The 26,891-nt window shown below is 44.3% G+C and overlaps 1 protein-coding gene across 1 annotated transcript in view; it reads left to right on the top strand.

Moving 5' to 3' along the window:
- Nucleotides 1-25,199, top strand: part of LOC140188487 (collectin-10-like) — a 133,077-nt gene extending 107,878 nt beyond the window's left edge. Inside the window, exon 7 of the mRNA XM_072245201.1 lies at nucleotides 23,529-25,199. Within this exon, the coding sequence (XP_072101302.1) occupies nucleotides 23,529-23,920 (392 nt within the window). The 3' untranslated portion in view covers nucleotides 23,921-25,199. The remainder of the gene's footprint in view (nucleotides 1-23,528) is intronic.
- The last annotated feature ends 1,692 nt before the right edge of the window (nucleotides 25,200-26,891 follow it).

Here is a 26,891-nt window from a genome sequence, read left to right as displayed (position 1 = left end):
AATCACACTCTTTCCATGCTCCAACCATGAAAGCTGCACATAATATTTCAGATAAGGCCTCGCACATGCTTTAGAAGGTTGCTCTTATATTCAACACTCTAGCTGGTATCTTGGTTTTTACCCTGTGCTGCCATCTTCAGGGATCTTTACACTTGCACACTAAACTGTCTCCGTTCTTTAGAGCTCCCCAGGGTCCTACCTTCTTTGACCTCCCAAAATGCATCACTTTACACATATCAGAATCAAACTCCATTTCTCTGACCAACTCACCAGCCGATCAATATTTTTCTATTACCTGAAACTGTCTTCCTCATAACCATAAAAACACCAATTTTTGTGTCATTTTTATTAAAAAAAAGATTAAAGATCTGCTTTATTTGTCACAAACTTCTACAGAAGTGTAGTGGAGGGTTTGTTGATGGATCGCATCACAGCCTGGTGTGGAAACATCAGTGTCCTTGAACAGAAAATCAGAAGTAGTGGATATGGCCCAGTCCATCACAGGTAAAGCCCTCCCCCCATTGAGCACATCCACATGGAGTGCTGTCACAGGAAAGCAGCATCCATCATCAGGGACTCCCACCACCCAGGCCATGCTCTCTTCTCACTGCTGCCATTAGAAAGAAGGCATAGGAGCCTCAGGACCCACACCACCAGGTCCAGGAACAGTTATTACCCCTCAACCATCAGGCTCTTGAACCAGAGGGGATAAGTTCACTCAACTTCACTTGTCCCTTGATTGAAATGTTCCCATAACCTAGGGACTCACTTTCATGGGCTCTTCATCTCACGTCCTTGATATTTATTGTTTATTTATTTATTTATTTATTAATTATTATTATTATTATTTCTTTCTCTTTGTGTTTGCACAGATTCTCACCTTTTTCAGACTGGTCGAATGCCTAAGTTGGTGTGGTCTTTCATTGTTTCTATTAAGGTTATTATTCTATTACAGATTTATTGAGAATTCCCACAAGAAAATGGATGTCTGGGTTGTATATGGTGACATATATGTCATTTGATAACAAGTTTACTTTGAACTTTGAGCATGTACGTGATATGTGTGTTGTGTTTTTCACCTTGGACCCTGAGGAACGTTGCTTTGTTTAGCTGTATGCATGTGTACAGTTGAATGACAATAAGTTTGAAGTTGAACTTGGACTTGAAACATACAGTGAAGTGTGCCATTTGTGTCAGTCCGAAGATTGTGCTGGGGGCAGGCCCGTAAAAGCGTCACTGTGCTTCTGGCATCAGCAGAGCGTGCCCAAAACTTACTAACCAGATGTCTTTGGAATGCATGTGGGAGGGGGAACCGGAGCATCCGCCGGAAACCCCCGTGGTCATGGGGAGAATGTACACCATTTGCTGGTGCGGCAAAGCATGCCGCTAACTTCTACTGCACCATGCTGCCTGCTCTTCCTCTCACTTCCATCTCAGCCCCTCTCTGCCCTCCATCTCAGAAAATCCTCGGTTATGAAGCTCCTTCTTGGCTACTCTCTCAGTCACTCCCAGTCTCTTTGGCCCGTCTCCTGGCCTCTGCCAGTCTCTGGTGCCTATCTGACAGTATGGTAATGGAGCCATAAGACACAGAAGCAGAGTTAAGCTATTCGGCTTATCTAGGCTGCTCTGCCATTCCATCATGGCTGATTTATTTTCTCTCTTAACCTCATTCTCCTGCCTTCACCCCATGACATTTGACACCCTTACAAATGAATAACCTATCAACCTCCGCTTTAAATATACCCGAAGAATTGTCTCTGGCAGTGAATTGCACAGATTCACCACCCTCTAGCTGAAGAAATTCCTCCTCACCTCTGTTCTAAAGGAACATCCTTGTTTCCTGAGGCTGTGGCCTCTGGTCCTAGTTTGGGAACATCCTCTCCACATCCACTCTATCTAGGCCTTTCAACATTCAATCAGATCCATCCTCATTCTTCAGGACTCCAGTGAGTACAGGTCCAAAGCCAACAAACACTCCTTATATATTTACATTTATTCCGAAGATCATTCTTGTAAACCTCCCTCTTCATCACTAGCACATACTTCCTTAAATATGGGACCCATAACTGCTCATGATATTTCAGGTGCGGTCCCACAAAAGATGACTAAAACTGAGCCACACCAAAGCTGTAACTTGGGAATATAGACACCTTTTATAAAAGCCACAGCAAACATCCAGGAGAGTCTAAGAGAATCTCACTTCTGACACAATATTCAAAGTGTACTTATTATCGAAGAATGGATAAATTAGACAACCATGAGATTTATTTACTTTCAGGCAGTCGCAAAGCCAGAAACCCAAAAGAATCCGTTTTTTTTTTAAAAAAGGAGCAACAACAACAGCATTCCGAATCAAATTGAGTCCTTAGATCCAAACACCTGGAGCAACCCAGAGTAGGCCCAAAGCCTCAGTATTGAGTTCATCATTTTATACTCCAGTTCAATATATATTCAGTTCAATATTTTATATACTTCTTCAAAGTAACAGATAACTGCAGCTTCAATTGCTAAAGTCACCTTCTTAACTTAAACACTTAGAATATGGTCCGGTGAGTTTACCGAGTTACATATTTACATTGATAGCATCAATTCCCGGACTCCACTGCTTCTATCACATCCCTTCGCATGATATTTTCCCTCCATCTCAGAAAATCCTAGGTTATGAACCCCCTTCTTGGCTTCTCCAAGAATCTCTGGCCTCTCTCAGTCTCTCCCTGAGTCTTTGGCCTTGTCCTCAATCTCCACCAGTCTTTGCAACCCACCTTGGCCTTTCCCAGGGTTTCTGGCTTCCCTGTTTTGGCATAATGATGACCCACCCAGTCCCAAATGCCATATCACCATCTTGAACAGCAGCTCCCATGAACCAAACCAATTGGAGCCATCAGCTCTTGTACCCCAGGAAATGTGCATGGTGTACTATTTTATTTGGGAAGCCTGGATGAGGACTTCCGAGTCCCTTTGGAATTCTGATTTTTTAACTTCATGTTCAGTGGTAGGGAGGGCTGTGGAGGCCAATTCAATGGGTATGTTAAGGCAAAGGCTGATAGATTCTTCATTGGTCAGGGCATGAAGGGTTACAGGAAGAAAGCAAGAGATTGAGGCTGTTAGGGAAATGAATCAGCCATGATGAAATGTCAGGGCAGATTCGATCGGCCAGACTGGCTAAATCTGCTCCAATATCTTATGGTCTCAAAGTATTAAATAATCATTAATTATCGTTACTGATGTAAAATATTCCACAGATGGACTTTGTGGTCTGATTCCTGTACATACTTTGTAAACCATGCCAAAGAAAACAAAGGTACCTTCTAAATTCTGAGAATGACCACAATTTGTAATATTCGTTTTCCTTTTTACTCTTGTTTTGTTTAAAACTAGCTGCAGTTCATTTATTTTTATATAGCTGCTTCCCGAACTGGCCAGGAATTTAATTTGACCTAATTCCCATCATGTCCCATCTGGCTGCAGGCAATAGTGTGAAAAGGGAAAAAAAAATGCCCAGGGCGAAACTCCATTGAAACAAGACTGTGGAAGGGAGATATCAGAATCAGGTTTAATATCACCGGCATACGTTGTGGTAATGATGGCAATGGTGTACATCAGCAACTCTCTGCACACTGCAGAAAAGAGTTTAAAAGGAGACGGTTATTTCTTCAGCATTTTGATCGGGGCACATCTGCACAAGCACATGGACGTCAGCCCGTTAGAACAGTGAGAAGAGTTTAAAAGGAGACAGCTTTACAGAGTGGGCATCATAGGAGCGGGTGTCGGAAGAGACGGAGACAGAGTAGGAAGGCATTGGCTCAATGGGGCTTCGGCAATAACGGGTCGAGGCGAGGTACGTTATTTGTGCAGAATACAGACAGAAAGTATATGTGTGAGGCTGGTTTTCTGTGCTCGGTGTCAGATGTGGGAAGTTCTGGAGACTCCCGGCCTCCTGGATAGCCACATCTGCACCAGGTGCGTCGAGCTGCAGCTCCTTAGGGACCGTGTTAGGGAACTGGAGATGCAGCTTGATGACCTTCGTCTGGTCAGGGAGAGTGAGGAGGTGATAGAGAGGAGTTATAGGCAGGAGACAGATGAGTGGGTAACAGACAGGAGAGGGAAGGGCAGGAGTCAGAGACTAGAGAGTACCCCAGTGTCTGTCCCCCTTAACAATAAGTACTCCTGTTTGAGTACTGCTGGGGGAGACGGCCTACCTGGGGGAAGCAACAGTGGTTGTGCCTCTGGCACAGAGTCTGGCCCTGTGGCTCAGAAGGGTAGGGAAAGGAAGAGGATGGCAGCAGTGATAGGGGACTCTATAGTTAGGGGGTCAGACAGGCCATTCTGTGGAAGCAGGAAAGAAATGCGGATAGTAGTCTGCCTCTCAGGTGCCAGGGTCCGGGATGTTTCTGATCGCATCCACGATATCCTGCAGTGGGAAGGAGAACAGCCAGAGGTCGTGGTACATATTGGTACCAACGACATAGGTAGGAAAAGGGAGGAGGTCCTGAAAACAGACTACAGCGAGTTAGGAAGGAAGCTGAGAAACAGGACCTCAAAGGTAGTAATCTTGGGATTACTGCTTGTGCCACAAGACAGTGGGTATAGGAATAGAATGAGGTAGAGGATAAATGTGTGACTGAGGGACTGGAGCAGGGGGCAGGGATTCAGATTTCTGGATCATTGGTACCTCTTTTGGGGCAGGTGTGACCTGTACAAAAAGGACGGGCTGCATTTGTATCCCAAGGGGGCCAATGTCCTGGCGGGGAGGCTTGCAAAGGTTATTGGGGAGAGTTTAAACTAGAATTACTGGGGGGTGGAACCAAACTGAAGTGATAGAGGAAAGGGAGGTTGGCTCACAAATAGAGAAAGCTTGGAGACAGTGCGAGAGGGAGGATAGGCAGGTGATAGAGAAGGGACACACTCAGACTGATGGTTTGAGATGTGTCTATTTTAATGCTAGGAGTATTATGAACAAAGCAGATGAGCTTAGAGTGTGGATCAGCACTTGGAACTATGATGTTGTGGCCATTACAGAGACTTGGATGGAGCAGGGGTAGGAATGGCTACTTCAAGTGCCAGGATTTAGACGTTTCAGAAAGACAGGGAGGGAGGCAAAAGAGGTAGGGGTGTGGCACTGTTGATCAGAGATAGTGTCACGGCTGCAGAAAAGGAGGAAGTCATTGAGGGGTTGTCTACAGAGTCTCTGTGGGTGGAAGTTAGGAATAGGAAGGGGTCAATAACACTACTGGGTGTTTTTTATAGACCATGCAGTAGTAACAGGGACATAGAGGAGCAGATAGGGAGACAGATTCTGGAAAGGTGTAATAATAACAGGGTTGTTGTGGTGGGAGATTTTAATTTCCCAAATATTGATTGGCATCTCCCTCGAGTGAGGGGTTTAGATGGGGTAGGGTTTTTAGGTATGTTCAGGTAGGTTTCTTGACACAATATGTAGAGTCTACAAGAGGAGAGGCTGTACTTGATCTGGTATTGGGAAATGAACCTGGTCAGGAGTCATGTCTCTCAGTGGGAGAGCATTTTCGAGATAGTGATCACAATTCACAATTCTATCTCCTTTATCATAGCATTGGAGAGGGATAGGAACAGACAAGTTAGGGAAACATTTAATTGGAGTAAGGGGAAGTATGAGGATATCAGGCAAGAAGTTGGAAGCATAAATTGGAAAAAGATGTTCTCAGGGAAACGTATGGAAGAAATGTGGCAAATGTTCAGGGGATATTTGCGTGCGGTTCTGTGTAGGAACATTCCAATCAGGTAGGGAAAGGACGGTAGGGTACAGGAACCATGGCGTACAAAGGTTGTTGTAAATCTAGTCAAGATGAAAAGAAGAGCTTACAAAACGTTCCAAAAACTAGGTAATGATAGAGATCTAGAAGATTATAAGGCTAGCAGGAAGGAGTTTAAGAATGAAATTAGGAGAACCAGAAGGGGCCATGAGTAGGCTTTGGCAGACAGGATTAAGGAAAACCCCAAGGCACTCTACAAGTATGTGAAGAGCAAGAGGATAAGATGTGAGAGAATAGGACCAATCAAATGTGACAGTGAAAAAGTGTGTATGGAACCAGACGAAATGAGAGAGGTACTTAATGAATACTTTGCTTCAGTATTCACTATGGAAGAAGATCTTGGCGATTGTAAGGATGACTTACAGCCAACTGAAAAGCTTGTGCATGTAGATATTAAAGAAGAGGATGTGCTGGAGCTTTCAGAAAGCATCAAGTTGGATAAGTCAGTGGGACCGGATGGGATGTACCCCAGGCTACTGTGGGAAGCGAGGGAGGAGATTGCTGAGCCTTTAGCGATGACCTTTGCATCATCAATGAAGACAGGAGAGGTTACGGAGGATTGGAGGGTTGCGTATGTTGTTCCCTTATTCAAGAAAGGGAGTAGAGATACCCAGGAAATTATAGACCAGTGAGTCTTACTTCAGTGGTTGGTGAGTTGATGGAGAAGATCCTGAGAGGCAGGATTTATGAACATTTGGAGAGGCATAAAATGATTAGGAATAGTCAGCATGGCTTGGCAAAGGCGGGTCGTGCCTTACGAGCCTGATTGAAATTTTTGAGGATGTGACTAAACACATTGATGAAGGTAGAGCCGTAGATGTAGTGCATATGGATTTCATCAAAGCATTTGATAAGCAAGGCTTATTGAGAAAGTAAGGAGGCATGGGATCCAAGGGGACATTGCTTTGTGGATCCAGAACTGACTTGCCCACAGAAAACAAAGAGTGATTGTAGACAGGTCATATTCTGCATGGAGTGGTGTGCCTCAGGGATCTGTTCTGGGACCCCTACTCTTAATGATTTTCATAAATGACCTGGATGAGGAAGTGCAGGGATGGGTTAGTAAATTTGCTGATGATGCAAGGGTTGGGGGTGTTGTGGATAGTGTGGAGGGCTGTCAGAGGTTACAGTGGGACATTGATAGGATGCAAAACTGGGCTGAGAAGTGACAGATGGAGTTCAACCCAGAGAAGTTTGAAGTGGTTCATTTTGGTAGGTCAAATATGATGGCAGAATATAGCATTAATGGTAAGACTCTTGGCAGAGTGAAGGATCAGAGGGATCTTGGGGTCTGAGTCCATAGGACACTCAAAGCAGGTTGACTCTGTGGTTAAGAAGGCATATGGTGCATTGGCCTTCATCAATCATGGGATTAAGTTTAAGAGCCGAGAGGTAATGTTGCAGCTAGAAAGGACCCTGGTCAGACCCCACTTGGGGTATTGTGCTCAGTTCTGGTCACATCACTTCAGGAAGGATGTGGAAACTATAGAAAGTGTGCAGAGGAGATTTACAATGATGTTGCCTGGATTGGGGAGCACGCGTTATGAGAATAGGTTGAGTGAACTCAGACTTTTCTCCTTGGAGAGACCAAGGATGAGAGGTGACCTGATAGAGGTGTACAAGATGATGAAAGGCATTGATCATGTGGATAGTCAGCGGCATTTTCCCAGGGCTGAAATGGCTGCCACAAGAGGGCACAGGTTTAAGGTGCTGGGGAGTAGGTACAGAGGAGATGTCAGGGGTCAGTTATCTTATGCAGAGAGTGGTGAATGTGTGGAATGGGCTGCTGGCAGCAGTGGTGGAGGCAGAAACGAGACGGTCTTTTAAGAGACTCCTGGATGGATACATGGAGCTTGGAAAAATAAAGGGCTATGGGTAAGCCTAGGTAACTTCTAAGGTAAGGACATGGTCAGCACAGCTTTGTGGGCTGAAGGGCCTATATTGTGGTTAAAGTTTATAAAAGTTAACTTGCAGCTAGAGTCAGTGGTCAGGAAGGCAAATTCAGTGTTGGCATTCATTTCAAGAGTTCCAGAATACAAGAGCAGGGATGTGATGCCAGAGCTTTATAAGGCACTGGTGAGGCCTCACCTTGAGTATTGCGAACCGTTTTGGGCGCCTCATCTAAGAAAAGATGTGCTGGCATTGGAGAGGGTTCAGAGCAGGTTCACAAGGATGATTCTGGGAATGAAAGGGTTATCAAATGAGGAACATTTGATAGCTCTGTGCCTGTACTCACTGGAATTTAGAAGGATGAGGGGGGGATCTTATTGAAACCTTCCAAATACTGAAAGGCCTAGACAGAGTAGATGTGGAAAGGATGTTTCCCATGGTGGGGGAGTCTGAGACAAGAGGGCACAGCCTCACGATAGAGGGGTGTAGATTTAAAACAGAGATGCAGGACAATTTCTTTAGCCAGAGGTTGGTAAATTTGTGGAATTTGTTACCACAGGCAGCTGTGGAGGCCATGTCGTTGGGGTTTTTAAGGCAGAGCTTGATAGGTTCTTGATTGGACACAGCAGCAAAGGTTACGGGGAGAAAGCCGGGGAGTGGGACTGAGGAGGGGAAAAAAGGATCAGCCTTGATTGAATGGCAGAACAGACTTGATGGGCCAAATGGCTTAATTCTGCTCCTATATCTTCTGGTCTTATGGTGATTGTGTTTAACAGTGGGGAGGGCTATACCTGTGATGGACTGGGCCATTTCCACTACTTTTTGTTGGATTTTCCACTCAAGACCATTGGTGTGTCCATACCAGGCTGCAACACAGCCAGTCAATATAGCCTCCACCACACATCTATAGACGTTTGTCAGTGTCTATATGTCATGCCAACTCTTCACAAACTCCTAAGGAATTAAGGGCACTGCCATGCTTTCTTTGTAATTGCACTTACATACTGGGCCCAGGAGTGATTCTCCAAAATGATAACACGGAGGAATTTAAAGTTGCTGACCCTCTCCACATCTGATCCCAATGAGAACTGGCTCATGGGCCTCCGGCTTCCTCCTCCAAAGTCAGTAATTTGCTTCCTGGTCTTACTGACATTGAGTAAGAGCTTGTTGCTGTGGCACCACTCAGCCAGGTTGTCAATCTCCCTCCTGTATGCTGATTCGCCGCCACCTTCGATTCGACCTCCGACCTCGGTTGTCATCAGCAAACTTGAATATGGCATTGGAGTTCTGCTGATCCGCAGGAGGATCCTGTCAAATATAGAACTGAGGTTACGCTGAGCCACACAGTCATCAGCGTCAAGCGCGTAGGGCGGGGTGAGCATCAGCCCTGCGGTACACCTTTGCTGATGAAGATCGGGGAGGAGACGTTGTTCGGTTTGGCAACAGCAATGAAAATCAAGGAAAAACAATGAGCAGTGACTGGACTGTTGGAGCATCAGCCAAAATGGTCACTTTTCTCATCGCTTGCTACCAACTTAAAGTTTATCGGTATTTAACTGGAAAAATTGCAATGCATTTTCAATATTTTTTTAATTGTATTTAGAGATACAGTGCAGAACCAGCACTTCTGGCACACGGAGCCCAGCAATCCACCTATTTAACCCGAGTCTAATCATGGGACAAATAACAATGACCAATTAACCCTCTAGCTGGCATGTCTTTGGACTGTTGGGAGGAAACCGGAGCACCCAGATCTGTTATAGCATCAGGATAACTGTGGCATCTCGGTGAAGCATCAATCAGGGGCCAATCTCCAGCATCTGTAGAATCCACTGTGTTCAGCTGTTTATATATTGTCTTCCAACTCAGAACATACCAGAGCTCTTCAATGACCAATGTTAAAGCAGTCATATGGGTGTATTATAAGGAAATCCAGTTTAGTTAATTAGTTAATTAGTGCACCACGAGGTATCACACGCAGTACCATGCTATATGACCATTTAAGCTTTTAATGATTTTGCCTGGAGAATAAATATGTAGGGTATCAGGGAGGAACTCTCTTCTCAGGTTTAGAAGTTTTTGCATCCAGGTGGCGTTCTTCAATGATAAACTGCTCACCAGCAACTTTACCAGGCAACCGTCCCACTGTCTGAAACTTTAAACCCACGAGCATATGGTCCACAATATCAATCGGCTTCACACCCCTGTCCCAGCACGACTGTCTCGGCAGGGCTTCCACATCGGCAGCCTTGCTCTTTCTCAACACACTGGACTTCCTCTTAAACCTCTCTGAGGTATCTGCCTCCATCATCCCGGCTGTGTGTTGAGGCTCTCACCACTCTCAACCTACCCCTGACATTCTCCTAAACTCTCCTCCACTCACCCGAAAACAATGTCCTCCAGTATTGGCCATTTGAGCCCCAGGAAATCGGCACAGCATGGCTGTCCACTCTATCTAGGTCACTTATCATTTTGTGCACCTCTCATCCTCCTTCACTCGCGTCATTTTTAAAATTTAATTTATTTTATTTTGGGATACAGCTCGGTAACAAGCCTTTCCGTCCCACAAGCCAGCCCCGCCCAGTCGCACCCATGACCGTCTAACCGGTACGTCTTTGAAATGTGGGAGGAAAATGGTAAACCAGGAGGAAACACATGCGGTGATGGGGAGAACATACAACCTCCTTACAGACAACGGCGGCAATTGAACCTATGTTGCTGACGCTGTTATACCGTTACCTAACCATAATATTATTGGCTACCTTAATTTTGTATTCCATCTTTATCTTCTTAATTAATTTTTTAGTTGCCTTCTGTTGTTTTTAAAAAGCTTCCCAATCCTCTAACTTCCTGCTAATTTTTGCTCCATTATATGCCCTCTCTTTGGCTTTCATGTTGGTTCTGACTTCCCTTGTCAGCCATCTTTCTTTTAGAATATGTCTTCCTATTTGGGATGTATATATCCTATTCCTTCCAAGTTGCTTTCAGAAATTCCAGCCGTTGCTCCTCTACCATCACCTCTGGCACCTTGCTCGTTTTCAACCCTTTGCACTTCCTCTGCATCAGATGAGTCACCTGGACCAAATGGTGTACCCCCCCCCAGAGTTCTGAAAGAGATGGCTGAAGAGATAGTGGAGGCATTATTAATGATCTTTTGAGTATCACTAGATCCTGGAATGGTTCGGGAATACAGAAAAATGGCAAATGTCACTCCATTCTTTAAGAAGGGAGAGAGGCAGAAGACAGGAAATTACAGCAACACACACAAAATGCTGGAGGAACTCAGCAGGCCAGGCAGCACCTATGGAAAAAAGTACAGTTGATGTTTCGGGCCGAAGACTGGAGAGAAAAAGCTGAGGTGTAGATTTAAAAGGTGCGGGGAGGGGAGAGAGAAACACCAGGTGATAGGTGAAACCTAGAGGGGGAAGGATGAAGTAAAGAGCTGGGAAGTTGATTGGTGAAAGAGATGGAAGGCCATGGAAGAAAGAAAGAGGGAGAGGAGCACTAGAGGGAGGTGATAGGTGGGCAAGGAGGTAACATGAAAGAAGGACAAGGGGAAGGTGAAGGGCATTACGAGAAGTTTGTAAAACCAATATTCATGCCAACAGGTTGGAAGCAACCCAAACAGAATATAAGGTGCTGTTCCCCCAACCTAATTGTGGCCACATCACGACCGTGGAGGAAGCCATAGATGGACATATTGGAATGGGAAGGGGTAGTGGAATTAAAATGGGTGGCTACTGGGAGATCCCACACTTTCTGACGGACAGAGCATAGGTGTTCGACAAAGCAGTCTCTCAATCTACGTCATGACTCACCGATATACAGGAGGCCACAACGGGAGCACTGAACTATAACCGAAGAAAACTATAGGCCGGTTTGCCTGATCTCAGAAGATGTTGGAGTGGATTATTCAGGGTGAGGTCTCAGCGTACTTGAAGGCACATGATAAAATAGGCAGTAGTCGGCATGGTTTGCTCAAGGAAAATCTTGCCTGACAAATTCAAAAACATAGCAACATAGAAAAACGACAACACAATACAGGCCCTTCGGCCCACAATGCTGTGCCGAGCATGTACTTACTGTAGAAAATTACCTAGGGTTACCCATAGCCCTCTATTTTTCTGAAGTCCATGTACCTATCTAGGAGTCTCTTAAAAGACCCTATTGTATCCGCCTCCATCACCCTCGCCGGCAGTTCATTCCATGCACTCACCGCTCTCTGCATAAAAAACTTACCCCCGACATTTCCTCTGTACCTACTTCCAAGCATCTTAAAACTGTGTCCTTTCGTGCTAACCATTTCAGCCCTGGGAAAAAGCCTCTGACTATCCACACGATCAATGCCTCTGTGAGGTCACCTCTCATCCTCTGTCACTCCAAGGAGAAAAGGTCAAGTTCGCTCAACCTATTCTCATAAGGTATGCTCCCCAATCCAGGCAACGTCCTTGTAAACAACACACACAAAAAATGCTGGTGAACACAGCAGGCCAGGCAGTATCTATAGGAAGAGGTACAGTCGCCATTTCGGGCTGAGACCCTTCGTCAGGGACTAACTGAAAGAAGAGATACACCTCTTCTTTCAGTTAGTCCTGACGAAGGGTCTTGGCCCGAAACGGCGACTGTACTTCTTCCTAGAGATGCTGCCTGGCCTGCTGTGTTCACCAGCATTTTTTGTGTGTGTTGCTTGAATTTCCAGCATCTGCAGATTTCCTCTTGTTTGCATTTTAAACATCCTTGTAAATCTCCTCTACGCCCTTTCTATAGCTTCCACACCCTTCCTGTAGTAAGGTGACCAGAACTGTGCACAGTACTCCAAGTAGGGTCACACCAGGGTCCTATATAGCTGTAGCATTACCTCTCGGCTCTTAAACTCAATCCCATGGTTGATGAAGGCCAATGCACCATATGCCTTCTTAATCACAGAGTCAACCTGCGTAGCAGCTTTGAGTGTCCTATGGACTCAGACCCCAAGATCCCTCTGATCGACCACACTGCCAAGAGTCTTACTATTGATACTATATTCTGCCATCGTATTTGACCTACCAGAATGAAGCACCTCACACTTATCTGGGTTGAACTCCATCTGCCACTCCTCAGCCCAGTTTTGCATCCTATCGATGTACTGCTATAACCTCTGACAGCGCTCCACACTATCCACAACACCCCCAACCTTTTTGTCATCAGCAAATTTACTAACCCATCCCTCCACTTCCTCATCCAGGTCATTTATAAAAATCACAAAGAAAAGGGAACCCAGAACAGATCCCTGAAGCACACCACTGGTTAACGACCTCCATGCAGAATATGACCTGTCTGCAACCCTCTTTGAGCAAGCCAATTCTGGATCCACAAAGCAATGTCCCCTTGGATCCCATGCCTCTTTATTTCTCAATAAACCTTGCATGGGCTACCTTATCAAATGCCTTGCTGAAATCCACATACACATCTGCTACTATAGCTTTATCAATGTGTTTACTCACACCCTTAAAAAATTTAATCAGGCTCATACGGCATGACCTGCCTTTCACAAAGTTATGCTGACTATTCCTAATCATATCATGCCTCTCCAAATGTTCATAAATCCTGCCTCTCAGGATCTTTTCCATCAATGTACCAACCACTGACGTTAGACTCACTGGTCTATAATTTCCTGGGTTATTTCTACTCCCTTTCTTGAATAAGGGAATAATATCTGCAACCCTCCAATCCTCCGGAACCTCTCCCATCCCCATTGATGATGTAAAGATCATTGCCAGAGGCTCAGCAATCTCCACCCTTACCTCCCACAGTAGCCTGGGGTACATCTCATCCTGTCCCGGAGTCTTATCCAACTTTATGCTTTCCATAAGTTCCAGCATATCCTCTTTCTTAATGTCTATATGCTCAAGCTTCTCAATCCGCTGTAAATCATCCCTACAATCGCCAAGATCTTTTTCTGTAGTGAATACTGTAGCATTCATTAAGTACCTCTGCTATCTCCTCGGGTTCCATACTCACTTTTCCACTGTCACACTTTGTTGGAATTCTTCGAAGAAGTAACAAACAGGGCAGACAAAGGAGAATCGGTTTATATTGTGTACTTGGATTTTCAGAAGGCCTTTGACAATGTGGTACACATGTGGCAGTTTAACAAGCCCATGGTATTACAGGGATGATTCAAGCATGAATAAAGCAGTGGCTGATGGGCAGGAGGCAAAGAGTGGGAATAAAGGGAGCCTTTTCAAACTGGCTGCCGGTGACTAGTGGTGTTCCACAGGGGTCTGTGTTGGGACCAATTCTTTGTATGTTACATGTCAATGATTTGAGTGATGGAATTGAAGGGAGTGTTGCAAATTTTGCAGATGACATGAAGATAGTTGGAGGTGTAGGTAGTTTTGAAGAAGTAGAGAGGCCACAGAAGGACAGACAGATTAGGAGAATGGGCAAGAATGTGGCCGATGGAATTAGTGTTGGGAAGTGTATGGTCATGCACTTTGGTAGAAGAGGTGAAAAGGTTGACTATTTTCTAAATAGAAAATAGAAAAAACTGAGACACAAAATGTCCTGGGAGTCCACGTGCAGGGTTCCCTGAAGGTTAACTTCCAGATTGAGTCTGTGGTGAGGAAGGCAAGTTCAATGTTAGCATTCATTTCAACAAGACTAGGACATAAAAGCAAGGATGTAATGTTGAGACTTTATAAAGAACTGGCAAAGCTTCACTTGGAACATTGGAAGCCGTTTTGGGACCCTTATCTGAGAAAGAATGCGTTGGAACTGGAGAGTGTTCAAAGGAGTTTCACAAAAATGATTCCAGGAATAAATGACTTGTCATGTGAAGAACGTGTGATTGCTCTGGTCCTGTATTCACTGGAATTCAGAAGAATCGAGGTGACCTAAGTGAAACCTATCAAATGGTGAAAGGCCTTGATAGAGAGCATGTAGAGAGGATGTTTCCTATGGTGAGAGAGTCTCAGACCAGACACTATATTCTCAGAATAGAGAGGTGTCCTTTTAGAATGCAAATGAGGAATAATTTCTTTAGCAAGAGGGTGGAATTCGTTGCCACAATCCAAGACTTTATGTATACTTAAGACAGAGGTTGAGAAGAAGGAGGTTAATAAGCTAGGATTTTCTGAGATGGAGGGCAGAGATTAGCAAATTTGCAGATGACACAAAGGCAGTGTGAAATGTGAACAGGATGTTATGAGAACGCAGGGTGACTTGGACAGGGTGGGTGAGTGGGCAGATGCAGTTAAAATGTGGATAAATGTGAGGTTATCCACTTTGGTGGCAAGAACAGGAAGGGAGATTACTATCTGAATGGTGTCAAGTTAGGAAAAGGGGAAGTACAATGAGATCTGGGTGTCCTTTTTCATCAGTCACTGAAAGTAAGCATGCAGGTACAGCAGGCAGCGAAGAAAGCTAATGGCATGTTGGCCTTCATAACAAGGGGATTTGAGTATAAGAGCAAAGAGGTCGTTCTGCAGTTGTACAGGGCCCTGGTGAGACCACACCTGGGGTACCGTGTACAGTTTTGGTCTCCAAATTTGAGGAAGGACATTCTAGCTATTGACAGAGTGCAGCGTAGGTTCACGAGGTTAATTCCCGGGATGGCGAGACTGTCATGTGTTGAAAGGTTGGAGCGACTGGGCTTGTATACACTGGAATTTAGAAGGATGAGAGGGGATCTGATTGAAACATATAAGATTATTAAGGGATTGGACACGCTAGAGGCAGGAAACATGTTCCCAATGTTGGGGGGTCCAGAACCAGAGGCCACAGTTTAAGAATAAGGGGTAGACAATTTAGAACGGAGTTGAGGAAAAACTTTTTCACACAGAGGGTTGTGGTTCTGTGGAATGCTCTGCCTCAGAAGGCAGTGGAGGCCAATTCTCTGGATTCTTTCAAGAAAGAGTTATATAGAGCTCTTAAAGATAGCGGAGTGAAGGGATATGGGGCGAAGGCAGGAAAAGGGTACTGATTGTGGATGATCAGCCATGATCACAGTGAATGGCGGTGCTGGCTCAAAGGGCTGAATGGCCTACTCCTGCACCTATTGTCTGCTGTCTATTGAGATCGTGAAAGAGGCTGAGATGAAAGCGAGAGAATCTTAGATAAGGGACTCCTGTCAGGAGTTCGTACATTCTCCCCATGGCTGCATGGGTTTCATTCAGGTCCACTGGTTTCCTCCCACATTCCAAAGACATACAGGTTAGTAGTTTAATTGGTCACAGGGCTGTAACTAGGGGGTGGGGGCTGGAAAGGCCTGTTACTGTTCTGCACCTCGAAATAATAAACATATGGCGGGAGTGCAGACCACAGTGAGGTTATATTACTTGCAATATATTTCTTCATGCTCTGTGAAGTCAGAGCACAACAGCACAGAAACACACCTTCAACCCACCATGATGACGTGAACCATTAAGTCCCCATCTATACTAGATCCATTTTCAGCATTTGGACCATAGACTTCCAGGCCGTGGAAATTCATGTACATGTCTAGATATTTGTTTAACCTGCTGAGAATGCCTGTGTCTGTTAAACACAGGATCCAAATGAGATGCAGAAAGTTGTGAACTCAGTCAGCTCCATCATGGGCACCAACCTGGATGTGGGGGTAGAAGGGTGGGTTGGCAAGTTTGCAGACGACACAAAGGTTGGTGGTGTTGTAGATAGTGTAGAGGATTGTCAAAGATTGCAGAGAGACATTGATAGGATGCAGAAGTAGGCTGAGAAGTGGCAGATGGAGTTCAACCCGGAGAAGTGTGAGGTGGTACACTTTGGAAGGACAAACTCCAAGGCAGAGTACAAAGTAAATGGCAGGATACTTGGTAGTGTGGAGGAGCAGAAGGATCTGGGGGTACATGTCCACAGATCCCTGAAAGTTGCCTCACAGGTGGATAGGGTAGTTAAGAAAGCTTATGGGGTGTTAGCTTTCATAAGTCGAGGGATAGAGTTTAAGAGTCGCGATGTAATGATGCAGCTCTATAAAACTCTGGTTAGGCCACACTTGGAGTACTGTGTCCAGTTCTGGTCACCTCACTGTAGGAAGGATGTGGAAGCATTGGAAAGGGTACAGAGGAGATTTACCAGGATGCTGCCTGGTTTAGAAAGTATGCATTATGATCAGAGACTAAGGGAGCTAGGGCTTTACGTTTTGGAGAGAAGGAGGATGAGAGGAGACATGATAGAGGTTTACAAGATAATAAGAGGAATAGATAGAGTGGATAGCCAGTGCCTCTTCCCCAGGGCACCACTGCTCAATATAAGAGGACATGGCTTTAAGGTAAGGGGTGGGAAGTTCAAGGGGGATATTAGAGGAGGGTTTTTTACTCAGAGAGTGGTTGGTGCATGGAATGCACTGCCTGAGTCAGTGGTGGAGGCAGATACACTAGTGAAGTTTAAGAGTCTACTAGACAGGTATATGGAGGAATGTAAGGTGGGGGCTTATATGGGAGGCAGGGTTTGAGGGTCGGCACAACATTGTGGGCCGAAGGGCCTGTACTGTGCTGTACTATTCTATGTTCTATGTTAAGGTAGTGCCTGTTTCCCAGGGTGGCAATGGCCAACACCAGAGGACATCTTTTGCAGGTAAGTAGGGGATGTCAGAAGTAATTATTTTACACTGGGACTGGTGGGTGCCTACAACACACTGCGTGGGGTAGTGGTTGAGACTGAAACATTAGGGACACTTTCTTAGACAGGCACATGCATGAAAGAAAACTGGAGGGCCATGGGCTGTGTGGGAGGGATGGATTACATTGGTAATGGAGTAGGTTATAGGGTCAGCACAACATCATGGGCTGAAGGGCCTGCACTGTGCAACCATGTTCTATGTGTAACATGCTGGTTAAGATTTTTTACTGCTATGCAGTTCTGAAAGAGCAGTCTGTTCTGTTTTTAGCATGTTTGGGTTTGAGTTAAGGATAAAGGGCTATGTTGTTCAACTTAGGAATGTAGTGTCATCCAATCAGGATGGTGGAATTGGGAGAACTTTCTAGAGAATGCTGGACGGAGAAGTTTTTATGACGGACACGGGTGTGAGTCGAGGTCGTTTTTTTGACGGGAGCTGGGAGAAGACAGGAGGGAAGGTGGCTGGGGGTGCTGTCACTGTTGCACAAGGTTGTTTGTGCAGATGAAAGTAGCTTCAAAGGGGAAGGGCCCATACTCCCATGGGGGAGCTAATTTGTTCAAGATGGATTTCAAGTGACATTTGGAAGGTGGTGTGTGCTTTTATGCAGACCGTGGGTCCACCGCGCAAGTTAAAGACAACTTCAAGCTGAGCTCCAACTTATGTGTATCTTTGGACTGGGTTAACTGTCATGGGTCCTTTTTACTTCTTTTCTTTTCGTTCTCCTACTCACTCTCTGAATAAGCAGAAATTTGTAAATATACTTTCTTTTTAATTGTATGTAGTGTATAATCCAGTGGTTTAAAACTCCTTCAGGTCACTGATGAGTTCAAAACTTGAAACTGGAATAAACACAAGATACTCTGCAGATGCTGGAAATTCAGAGCAACACACACAAAATGCTGGAGGAACTCAGCAAGTCAGGCAATACTTACATAGTATTCGCACAGATCAGGCTCGAGTGGTCAAGACATCCCAACTTCCCAGTTTTGGTGGGACCCAAGACACACCGATCCTAGATTACATAGTATGCAAAAGCTGGTTTTCTCATCACTGAGTCCAGTGGCTGTTGGCAAGGTGCTAACGAGCTGCATCTTTAGAGATGCCCAGTAAAAAATGGTTTCGTATGTCTTATGTTTATTTTGGAAAAATGGAATCTTCCATAATACAGCTTTCCTACCACACAGCTTAGCAGTGTCAGACAAGCTCTTTGTTACTGATGGTTTCAAACACCTTCAGGTCACTGAAGAGTTCAAAACTTGAATCTGGAATAACCACAAGAGATTCTGCTGATGCTAGAAATCTTGAGCAACACACAGAAAATGCTGGAGGAGCATAGCAAGACAGGCAGCATCTTTGGAGAGGAATAATTAGTCAACATTTAGGGCCAGGACCCTTCGTCAGCACTGGAAAGGAAGGAAGAATAAGGTTAGGGGAGGAGAAGGAGAACAAAGACTTCTTTGGGTCTGGGATAACTCTCCTCACATTATCACAACTACCTTCTCTTTTTGCCAGGTGTGATTCCTACCACTGAAGTGGTTTTCCTTGATGTCCTTTGATCAGGGCTCTATGATGTTATATTGGGTCAAGTGCTCTCTTGATATCGATGACAGTTACTCCAATCTCACCTCTGGAGTCCAGCTCATTGGTGTCTATTTGGACCAAGGCTGAGGTTTCAGGTCATTTAGTTCTAATAGATTATAGGGTGCTTCTAAATAACCCTGGCATTGAAAACTCTTACACTTTGCTGATAATTTAAGAGTAGATCGATATGGCAGTAATTTGTCAATATGGATTTTCCTGGGTTTTTTGTAAACAGGATATAGCTGGAAACATTTCTGCAATGTCATTAGCTCTCTCTCTCTCTCTCTCTCTCTCTCTCTATGTCTCTCTCTTTTGCTCATCATGCTGCTGGCATTCAGGGCAACAATGAAGGTCCTCCATCTCTGGTGGTGTTCACAGTACTTTCCATGTGCCAGTAGTTTCCTCTCAGTTTTCACTACTGTCAGTCACGCAAGTCCCGGTGGAGACTCAGGAATACCATTGCACTCAGATGTAGAAGGATTCTTCATTGCTGTTTCCGTAACAATTTTGTTTTACCAGTCAGGGTTGTTAGCCCTGAGCTGAACCCCTGAACCTGGAGGACCGGTGGACCTCTCTTAATCTGGCCACTGACCTGTTTGGCATGATGACCCTACCGAGAGGCAAAGCATAAAGCCCTTATCCCAGCCAACATGGCTCTCTGAGTTCTTAAGGCATGCAGGCCTCCAAACCATGACAAGGTCGTGGTTCCCATGGAGGGATCGCATTAACATCCAATATCATTAAATAAGAACAGAGGACATCAACGCAGAATTGGGCCATTTGATCCATTGAGCCTTTTCACCATTCCACTGTGGCTGATTTATTATCCGTCTTATTTCACACAGAGGGCTGTGGTCCTGTGGAATGCTCTGCCTCAGAAGGCAGTGGAGGCCAATTCTCTGGATTCTTTCAAAAAAGAGTTAGACAGAGCTCTTAAAGATAGTGGAGTGAAGGGATATGGGGAGAAGGCAGGAAAAGCGTACTGATTGTGGATGATCAGCCATGATCACAGTGAATAGTGGTGCTGACTCGAAGGGCTGAATGGCCTACCCCTGCACCTATTGTCTATTGTCTATTATTCTCCTGCCTTCTCCCCATAACCTTTGACACTATTTACTATCAAAAAACCTAACAACCTCCACTTTAAATATACCCAGTGACTTGATCTCCACAGCCATCAGTGGCAATGAATTGCACAGGTTCACCACACTCTGGCTAAAAAAATCTCTCTTCACCTCAGTTCCAAAGGAACGTCTTTGTATTCTGAGGCTTTGGCCTCTGGTCCTAAACTGCTCCACGATTAGAAACGTCCGCTCCACATCACTATCTAAGCTTTTCACTGTCCAGTAGGTTTCAGTTAGATCCTCCCTCATTCTTCAAGGACTCCAGTGAGTAGAGGCCCAGAGCCATCAAGTGCGCCTCTTACCTTAACCCTTTCATTCCAAGGATCATTCTCATAAACCTTCTTCGGGGGTCTAATTATAGGATGATACGTAACTTCTTATGAGTAGAATATTAATTGTTATATAGAAGACAGCCAGCATCCCGAACATCCTCTCTTTTCACTGCTGCCATTGGGAAAGAGGTACAGAAGCCTTAGGTCCCACACCTCCAGGTTCAGGAAACAGTCATTACCCAACAACCATCAGGCTCCTGAACCAACGTGGATAAGTTCACTCATCTCTATTCTTAAATAATTCCACAACATACAGGTTCACTTTTAAAGACTCATGTTCTCAGTATTATTTATTTTTTACTTGCACATTGGTTGCTTGTCCGTCTTTGATTACTGTATGTACAGTTACATAGAACATAGAAATCTACAGCATATTACAGACCCTTCAGCCCACAATGTTGTGTCGACCATGTAACTTAATCTAGAAACTGCCTAGACTTACCCTAGCGCATAACCCTCTAAGCTCCATGTACCTATCCAAGAGTTTCTTAAAAGACCCTATTGTATCTGTCTCCACCACCTTCACTGTCAGTGCATTCCACACACCCACCAATCTCTGTGTGAAAAACTTATCCTTGACATCCCCTCGGTACCTATTTCCAAGCACCTTAAAACTATGCTCCCTCGTGTTAACCATTTCAGTCCTGGGAAAAAGCATCTGGCTATCCACACGATCAATGCTTTTTATCATCTGAGATACCTCAATCAGGTCACCTCTCATCCTCCGTCGCTCCAAGGAGAAAAGGCCAAGTTCACCCAACCTATTCTCATAATGCATATTCTCCAATACAGGCAACATCCTTGTAAATCTCCTTTTCATAAATTCTATCGCATTTCTTTATTTTTTTGTACATGCCTGCAAAAAATGAATGAGGAAAGAGGTTCTTCTGAAGGAATTTGAGCAGCTAGGGACTAAACTAAAAAGCAGAACCAAAAAGGTAGTAATCTCTAGGTTATGACCTGAGCCACATGCAACTTGGGTCAAGAAGCTTAGAGAGTTAAATGTGTGGATCGAGGATTGTTGTTGGAGAAATGGTTTTGAATTCATGGGAAATTTTCACCGGTATTGGGGAAGGAAGGAGCTGTACCAATGGGACTGGCTCTACCTGAACTGTGATCCTGGTGAATCACATAACTAGCACTTTGCATAGGGCTTTAAATGAAATAGTAAGGGGGTGGATTCAACAAATTGGAGAAGTACGGATGAAGTAAAAATAAAAAGTATGGATAAAGATAAAGAAAAAGCAAAAGATAAGAAAGAGAGAAGTAAGAGTGGAGTGAAGAAAAGGGTAAGAGATTGCAAGTTTTTAAAAACAAAATGAGTGTAAGGGCACTTTATTTGAATGCCCATAGTATTTGAAACAAGGTCAGTGAACTTGTGGCAAATCAGTACAAAGAGATATGATTTAGTGGCCATTACAGAAACATGGTTGCAGGGTGGAGAGGATTGGGAATTAAATATCCAAGGATATCAGGCAATACAGAAGGATAGGCAGGAAGGTAAGGGAGGTGGGGTAGCGCTCTTAATTAAAGATGAGATCAGGGAGATAGTGAGAGATGATATAAGATCTAAGGAGCATCTGGGTAGAGATTAGGAATAGTAAACGGAAAAAATCACCGGTGGGAGTTGTCTATCAACCACCTAATAATAACGTTATAGTGGCACAGGCAATAAATAGAGAAATATCTGAGGCATGTAAGAATGGAACAACAGTTATCATGGGGGATTTTAACATGCACATAGATTGGGTGAATCAAGTTGGTCGAGGAAGTCTTGAGGAGGACTTCATAGAATGCATCCATGATAGCTTTCTTGAACAGCATGTTACTGAACCTAAAACGAATGTGCTATCTTAGATCTGGTCCTGTGCAATGAGACAGGTAAAATTAGTGATCCTGTAGTTAGGGATCCTCTTGGAAAGAGTGATCACAGTATGATTGAATTTCTCATACAAATGGAGTCTTCAAGGGTCTTCAAGTGAGTGGGCAAGTGTCTGGCAGATGGAGTACAATGTTGGTAAATACGAGGTCATCCATTTTGGAAGGCAAAATAAAAGAGCAAATTATTATTTAAATGGTAAAAAAAATTGCAGCGTGCTGCTGTGCAGAGGGACTTGGGAGTGCTTGTGTATGAATCACAAAAGGTTGGTTTGCAGGTGCAGCAGGCTGTCAAGAAGGCAAATGGACTGTTGGCCTTCATTGCTAGAGGGATTGAATTTAACAGCACTGAGGTCATGCTGCAACTATACAGGGTACTGGTGAGGCTGCACCTGGAGTACTGCGTGCAGTTCTGGTCTCCATACTTGAGGAAGGATATACTGGCTTTGGAGGCAGTGCAGAGGAGGTTCACCAGGTTGATTCCAGAGATGAAGGGGTTAGACTATGAGGAGAGATTGAGTCACCTGGGACTGTACTCACTGGAATTCAGAAGAATGAGAGGAGATCTATAGAAACGTATAAAATTATGAAAGGGATAGATAAGATAGAGGCAGGAAAGTTGTTTCCATTGGTAGGTGAGACTAGAACTAAGGGATATAGCCTCAAGATTCAGGGGAGTAGATTTAGGATGAAGATGAGGAGGAACTGCTTTTCCCAGAGAGTGGTGAATCTATGGAATTCTCTGCCCAATGAAGCAGTGAAGGCTACCCCAGTAAATATACTTAAGACAAGGTTGGATGGATTTTTGCATGGTAGGGGATTTAAGGGTTATGGGGAAAAAGCAGGTAGGTGGTGATGAATCCAGGGCCAGATCAGCCATGATCTTATTGAATGGCGGGGCAGGCTCGACGAGTCAGGTGGCCTACTCCTGCTCCTATTTCTTATGTCTTATGTTAATGAATCTCAAGATTATATATGACAGCATATATGTACTTTGATAACAAATTTAACAAATCTTTGAATTTTTCTTCTTAATCCAGAGGTAAGTTTTTGGGTCTGTTCAATAATTGCAACATTCCTCCTCATCGCCAAAAGCCCTGTCACTTTTATGTTTCCAAGTACATATTTTAAGAGACAGCAATGTTGAATTTGCACAATCCTTTCAGACAAAGCATTCCAGATCATAGCAATAATTATCCCCTTCACTAGATTGGTTCCTTTGCTGCGGTTCAGAGTTCTGAATCACCAAATAATCACCCACTGTTGACAGATGGTTGACAATTAAAATAAACCTTTTGCTTCATTCATTCTGAAGTGATCGCAGGTGTCAAAGAAACCGAGGAGAAATTCTACCTGATTGTGAAAGAAGTGAAGAACTACAATTCTGCGCTTGTGCACTGCAAGGACAGGGGAGGTTCACTGGCAATGCCAAAAGATGAAGAAACAAACTCCTTGCTTGCTGCCTATGTGAATAAAACTGGCTTATCTCGGGTGTTTATTGGTGTGAATGATCTGGAAAAGGAAAGGCAGTTCATGTACACTGACTCTACCCCACTACAGAATTACAGTCACTGGAGACCAGGTGAACCCAACAATGCGTTTGGCGGTGAAGACTGTGTAGAAATGGTAAGTGATGGGGGTTGGAACGATGTTGAGTGTCACCTCTCAATATACTTTGTCTGTGAATTTTTAAAGAAGACTTCCTAATCTGATCTACATGTTTTCTATATAATAATAAGAAATTATTAAGAAATTCTCCCTGTATATTCATATATTTGGTATGTAGTGAGTTTCATAATTAATAACATATTAAGATCTACCAATTGTATATCCTACCCACCTACTCCCTGTTAAGCCACTGGTGTTTAGGCCAGCAATGAAGGACTCCATCTCTGGTGGTGTTCATTGTGTCAGTAGCTCGATTTTCACTACTGTCAGTCATGCAGGTCCCAGGTGGAGACCCAGGAATACCATCGCACTCAGATGTAGAAAGATTCTTCATTGCTGTTTCCATAGCAATTTTGTTTGACCAGTCAGGATTGTTAACCCTGAGCTGAACCTCTGAACCTGGAGGACAAGTAGACCACTCTTAGTCTGGCATCTGTCACTTGCTCTGTCTGGCATGGGCGACCCCACCAAGAGCCAAAGCATAAAGCCCTGACTCCAGCAAACATAACTCTCCGAGTTACTCAGCCTCCAAGGCATGACAAGGTTGTGGTCTTCCTGGAGGACCAATTTTATGCCAACTCCTAAATTTATTTGCACAGATCCTCAATTTAAAAGTCAAATACCATAGAAAACAGTGTTGATAAAAATATATTCTGATCTAAAACGTTCATGCTTCAGACATTTTGTATTAGGATGCTTTGCAACTTAATAAAAAAAATCAAATATTCAATTCTTGCAAAGAAAATCATTTTTATTTGTCACGTACATCCAAACGTAGAACATAGAACATAGAATAGTAGAGCACAGTACAGGCCCTTCGGCCCACAATGTTGTGCCAACCCTCAAACCCTGCCTCCCATATAACCCCCCACTTTAAATTCCTCCATATACCTAAACATCGAAACGTACAGTGAAATGCATTCTTTATGTCAATAACTAACCCAGACTGAGGATGTACTGGGTGCTGCAAGTGTCACCATGCTTCTGACACCAACATAGTGTGCCTTCAGCTCACTAACTCCCAGCTGTGCATCTTTGGAGTGAGTGGAAGGAAATTGAGGCACCCAGAGCAAGTCCACATGGCCAGAAGGAGAACGCACAGTTGCCATAGAGACAGCGGTAGGAAGTGATCCCTAATCTTACAGCTGCCATTGCGAAGTCTTGCACTAACAGCTATGCTTCTGTGCTGCCCGCTAGAAAGTCAAATATCAGTAGGAAACAGCAATGAAAAATGCACGTACTGATCTGGAATTTGGTTGTTTTGGACACTTTGTATTAGGATACTTTTCAACTTAATAAAAAATAATCAAATATTTAATTCTTGCAATGGTCCTTGTAATGTGGTCTATTCTATCATTACCTTAATGAGTACAGAGCTTTTAGTACCATTGGTATAATCTTTATTATGGTTTAATCAGTGATGCAGTGATTAAATTACTGAATTAGTCATCTCAGAATCCCAAATTCAAATTTTATTATCCCACTTTCAAATCTCTTACTATTTCTTCTTTCAGTTAGTCCTGACGAAGGGTCTCGGCCCGAAACGTCGACGGTACCTCTTCCTAAAGATGCTGCCTGGCCTGCTGCGTTCACCAGCAACTTTCATGTGTGTTGCTCCAAATCTTATTTATTTATTTATTGAGATGCAGCACGGAATAAACCCTTCTGGCTGTTTGAGCTGCACTGCCCAGCAATCCCTCCATTTAATCCAAGCCTAGTCACAGAACAATTTACAATGACCATTTAACTACCAGCCGGTATGCCTTTGGGACTGTGGGAGGAAACGGGAGCACCCGGAGGAAACCCACGTGGTCATGGGGAGATTATACAAATTCCTTACAGGCAGCAGTGGGAAATAAACCTGGATCACTGGGTTTGGTACTGTAAAGCATTGTGCTAACCGCTATGGCTACTGTGGAATTTAATTTAAGACCTTATGACCATAGGACATAGGAGCAGAATTAGGCCATTCAGTTCATTGAGTCTGCCCCACCATTCCACCATGATTTATGATCCCTTTTAACCCCATTCTCCTGCCTTCCCCCTATAACCTTTGATGCCCTGACAAACCAAGAACCTCTTAACCTCCGCTTTAAATATACCCAATGATTTGGCCTCCATAGCCGTCTGTGGGAATTAATATCACAGGTTCACCACCCTCAGGGTCACGAAGTTCCTCCTCATCTCTGTTCTAACTGGACGTCTATCCCTTTTGAGGTTATGCCATCTGGTCCTAGACTCACTTACTATAGAATAACATCTTCCCAATGCCCACTCTGTCTACTCTGCTCGGTTCAATAAGCTTCAATAAGATCCCCCCTCACTTTTCTAAACTCCGGTAAGTACAGGTCCAGAGCCATTAAACACTCTTCGTACTTTACCCCTTTCATACACAGAATTATTCTCAGGAACTTCCTCTGGTTCCATAATTCTGGAACACTTTATTTTTAACAAAAACTTAGCATTAATAACTACTACTACTACTACTACTACTACTACGTCAACTCAGGCCTAGGGGGCCGGTGTCGGGCACGATGACTGACTCTCCACTTCTCCCTCTCCCTCGTCAGTGTGTTCAGTTCATCTACATTAGCCGCGCCGCTGTCTTCTAGGAGCGTGTTGACCATAGTCTTGGGAGGGCACCCAGGGTTCATCCTCCCGTGCTTGGGCTCCCATATGATGACTACGCTGGCAGGTAGCTCGGGGTGGCGTAGACAGTGCCCCGCTAGTTGTAGTCTTCTCGCCTGGATTTTAGTGGTGAGCATCGGTAGGTTGTTATAGAGCTCAACGTTCGTCATGTGCTGCTGCCAACTCAGATCAAGAGCCATCCGGAGCATTCGTGTATAGCAACCATCTACAGACATTCGCATAGTTTTGGTGAGTGTCCACGTCTCACATCCGTACATGAGAATGGACTCTATGACTGCTATGAAGATCCTCTTTTTAAGCCCTCTGGTCAGGTTCGACTTCCAGATTTCCTTCATGTCGTTCATAGCCCTCCACGCCAGCG

This window comes from Mobula birostris, chromosome 1 (assembly GCF_030028105.1).
Source record: "Mobula birostris isolate sMobBir1 chromosome 1, sMobBir1.hap1, whole genome shotgun sequence".
Classification (NCBI taxonomy): Eukaryota; Metazoa; Chordata; class Chondrichthyes; order Myliobatiformes; family Myliobatidae; genus Mobula; species Mobula birostris.
The sequence above is the reverse complement of the archived record's forward strand: the minus strand, read 5'-3'. Positions and strand labels throughout refer to the sequence as shown.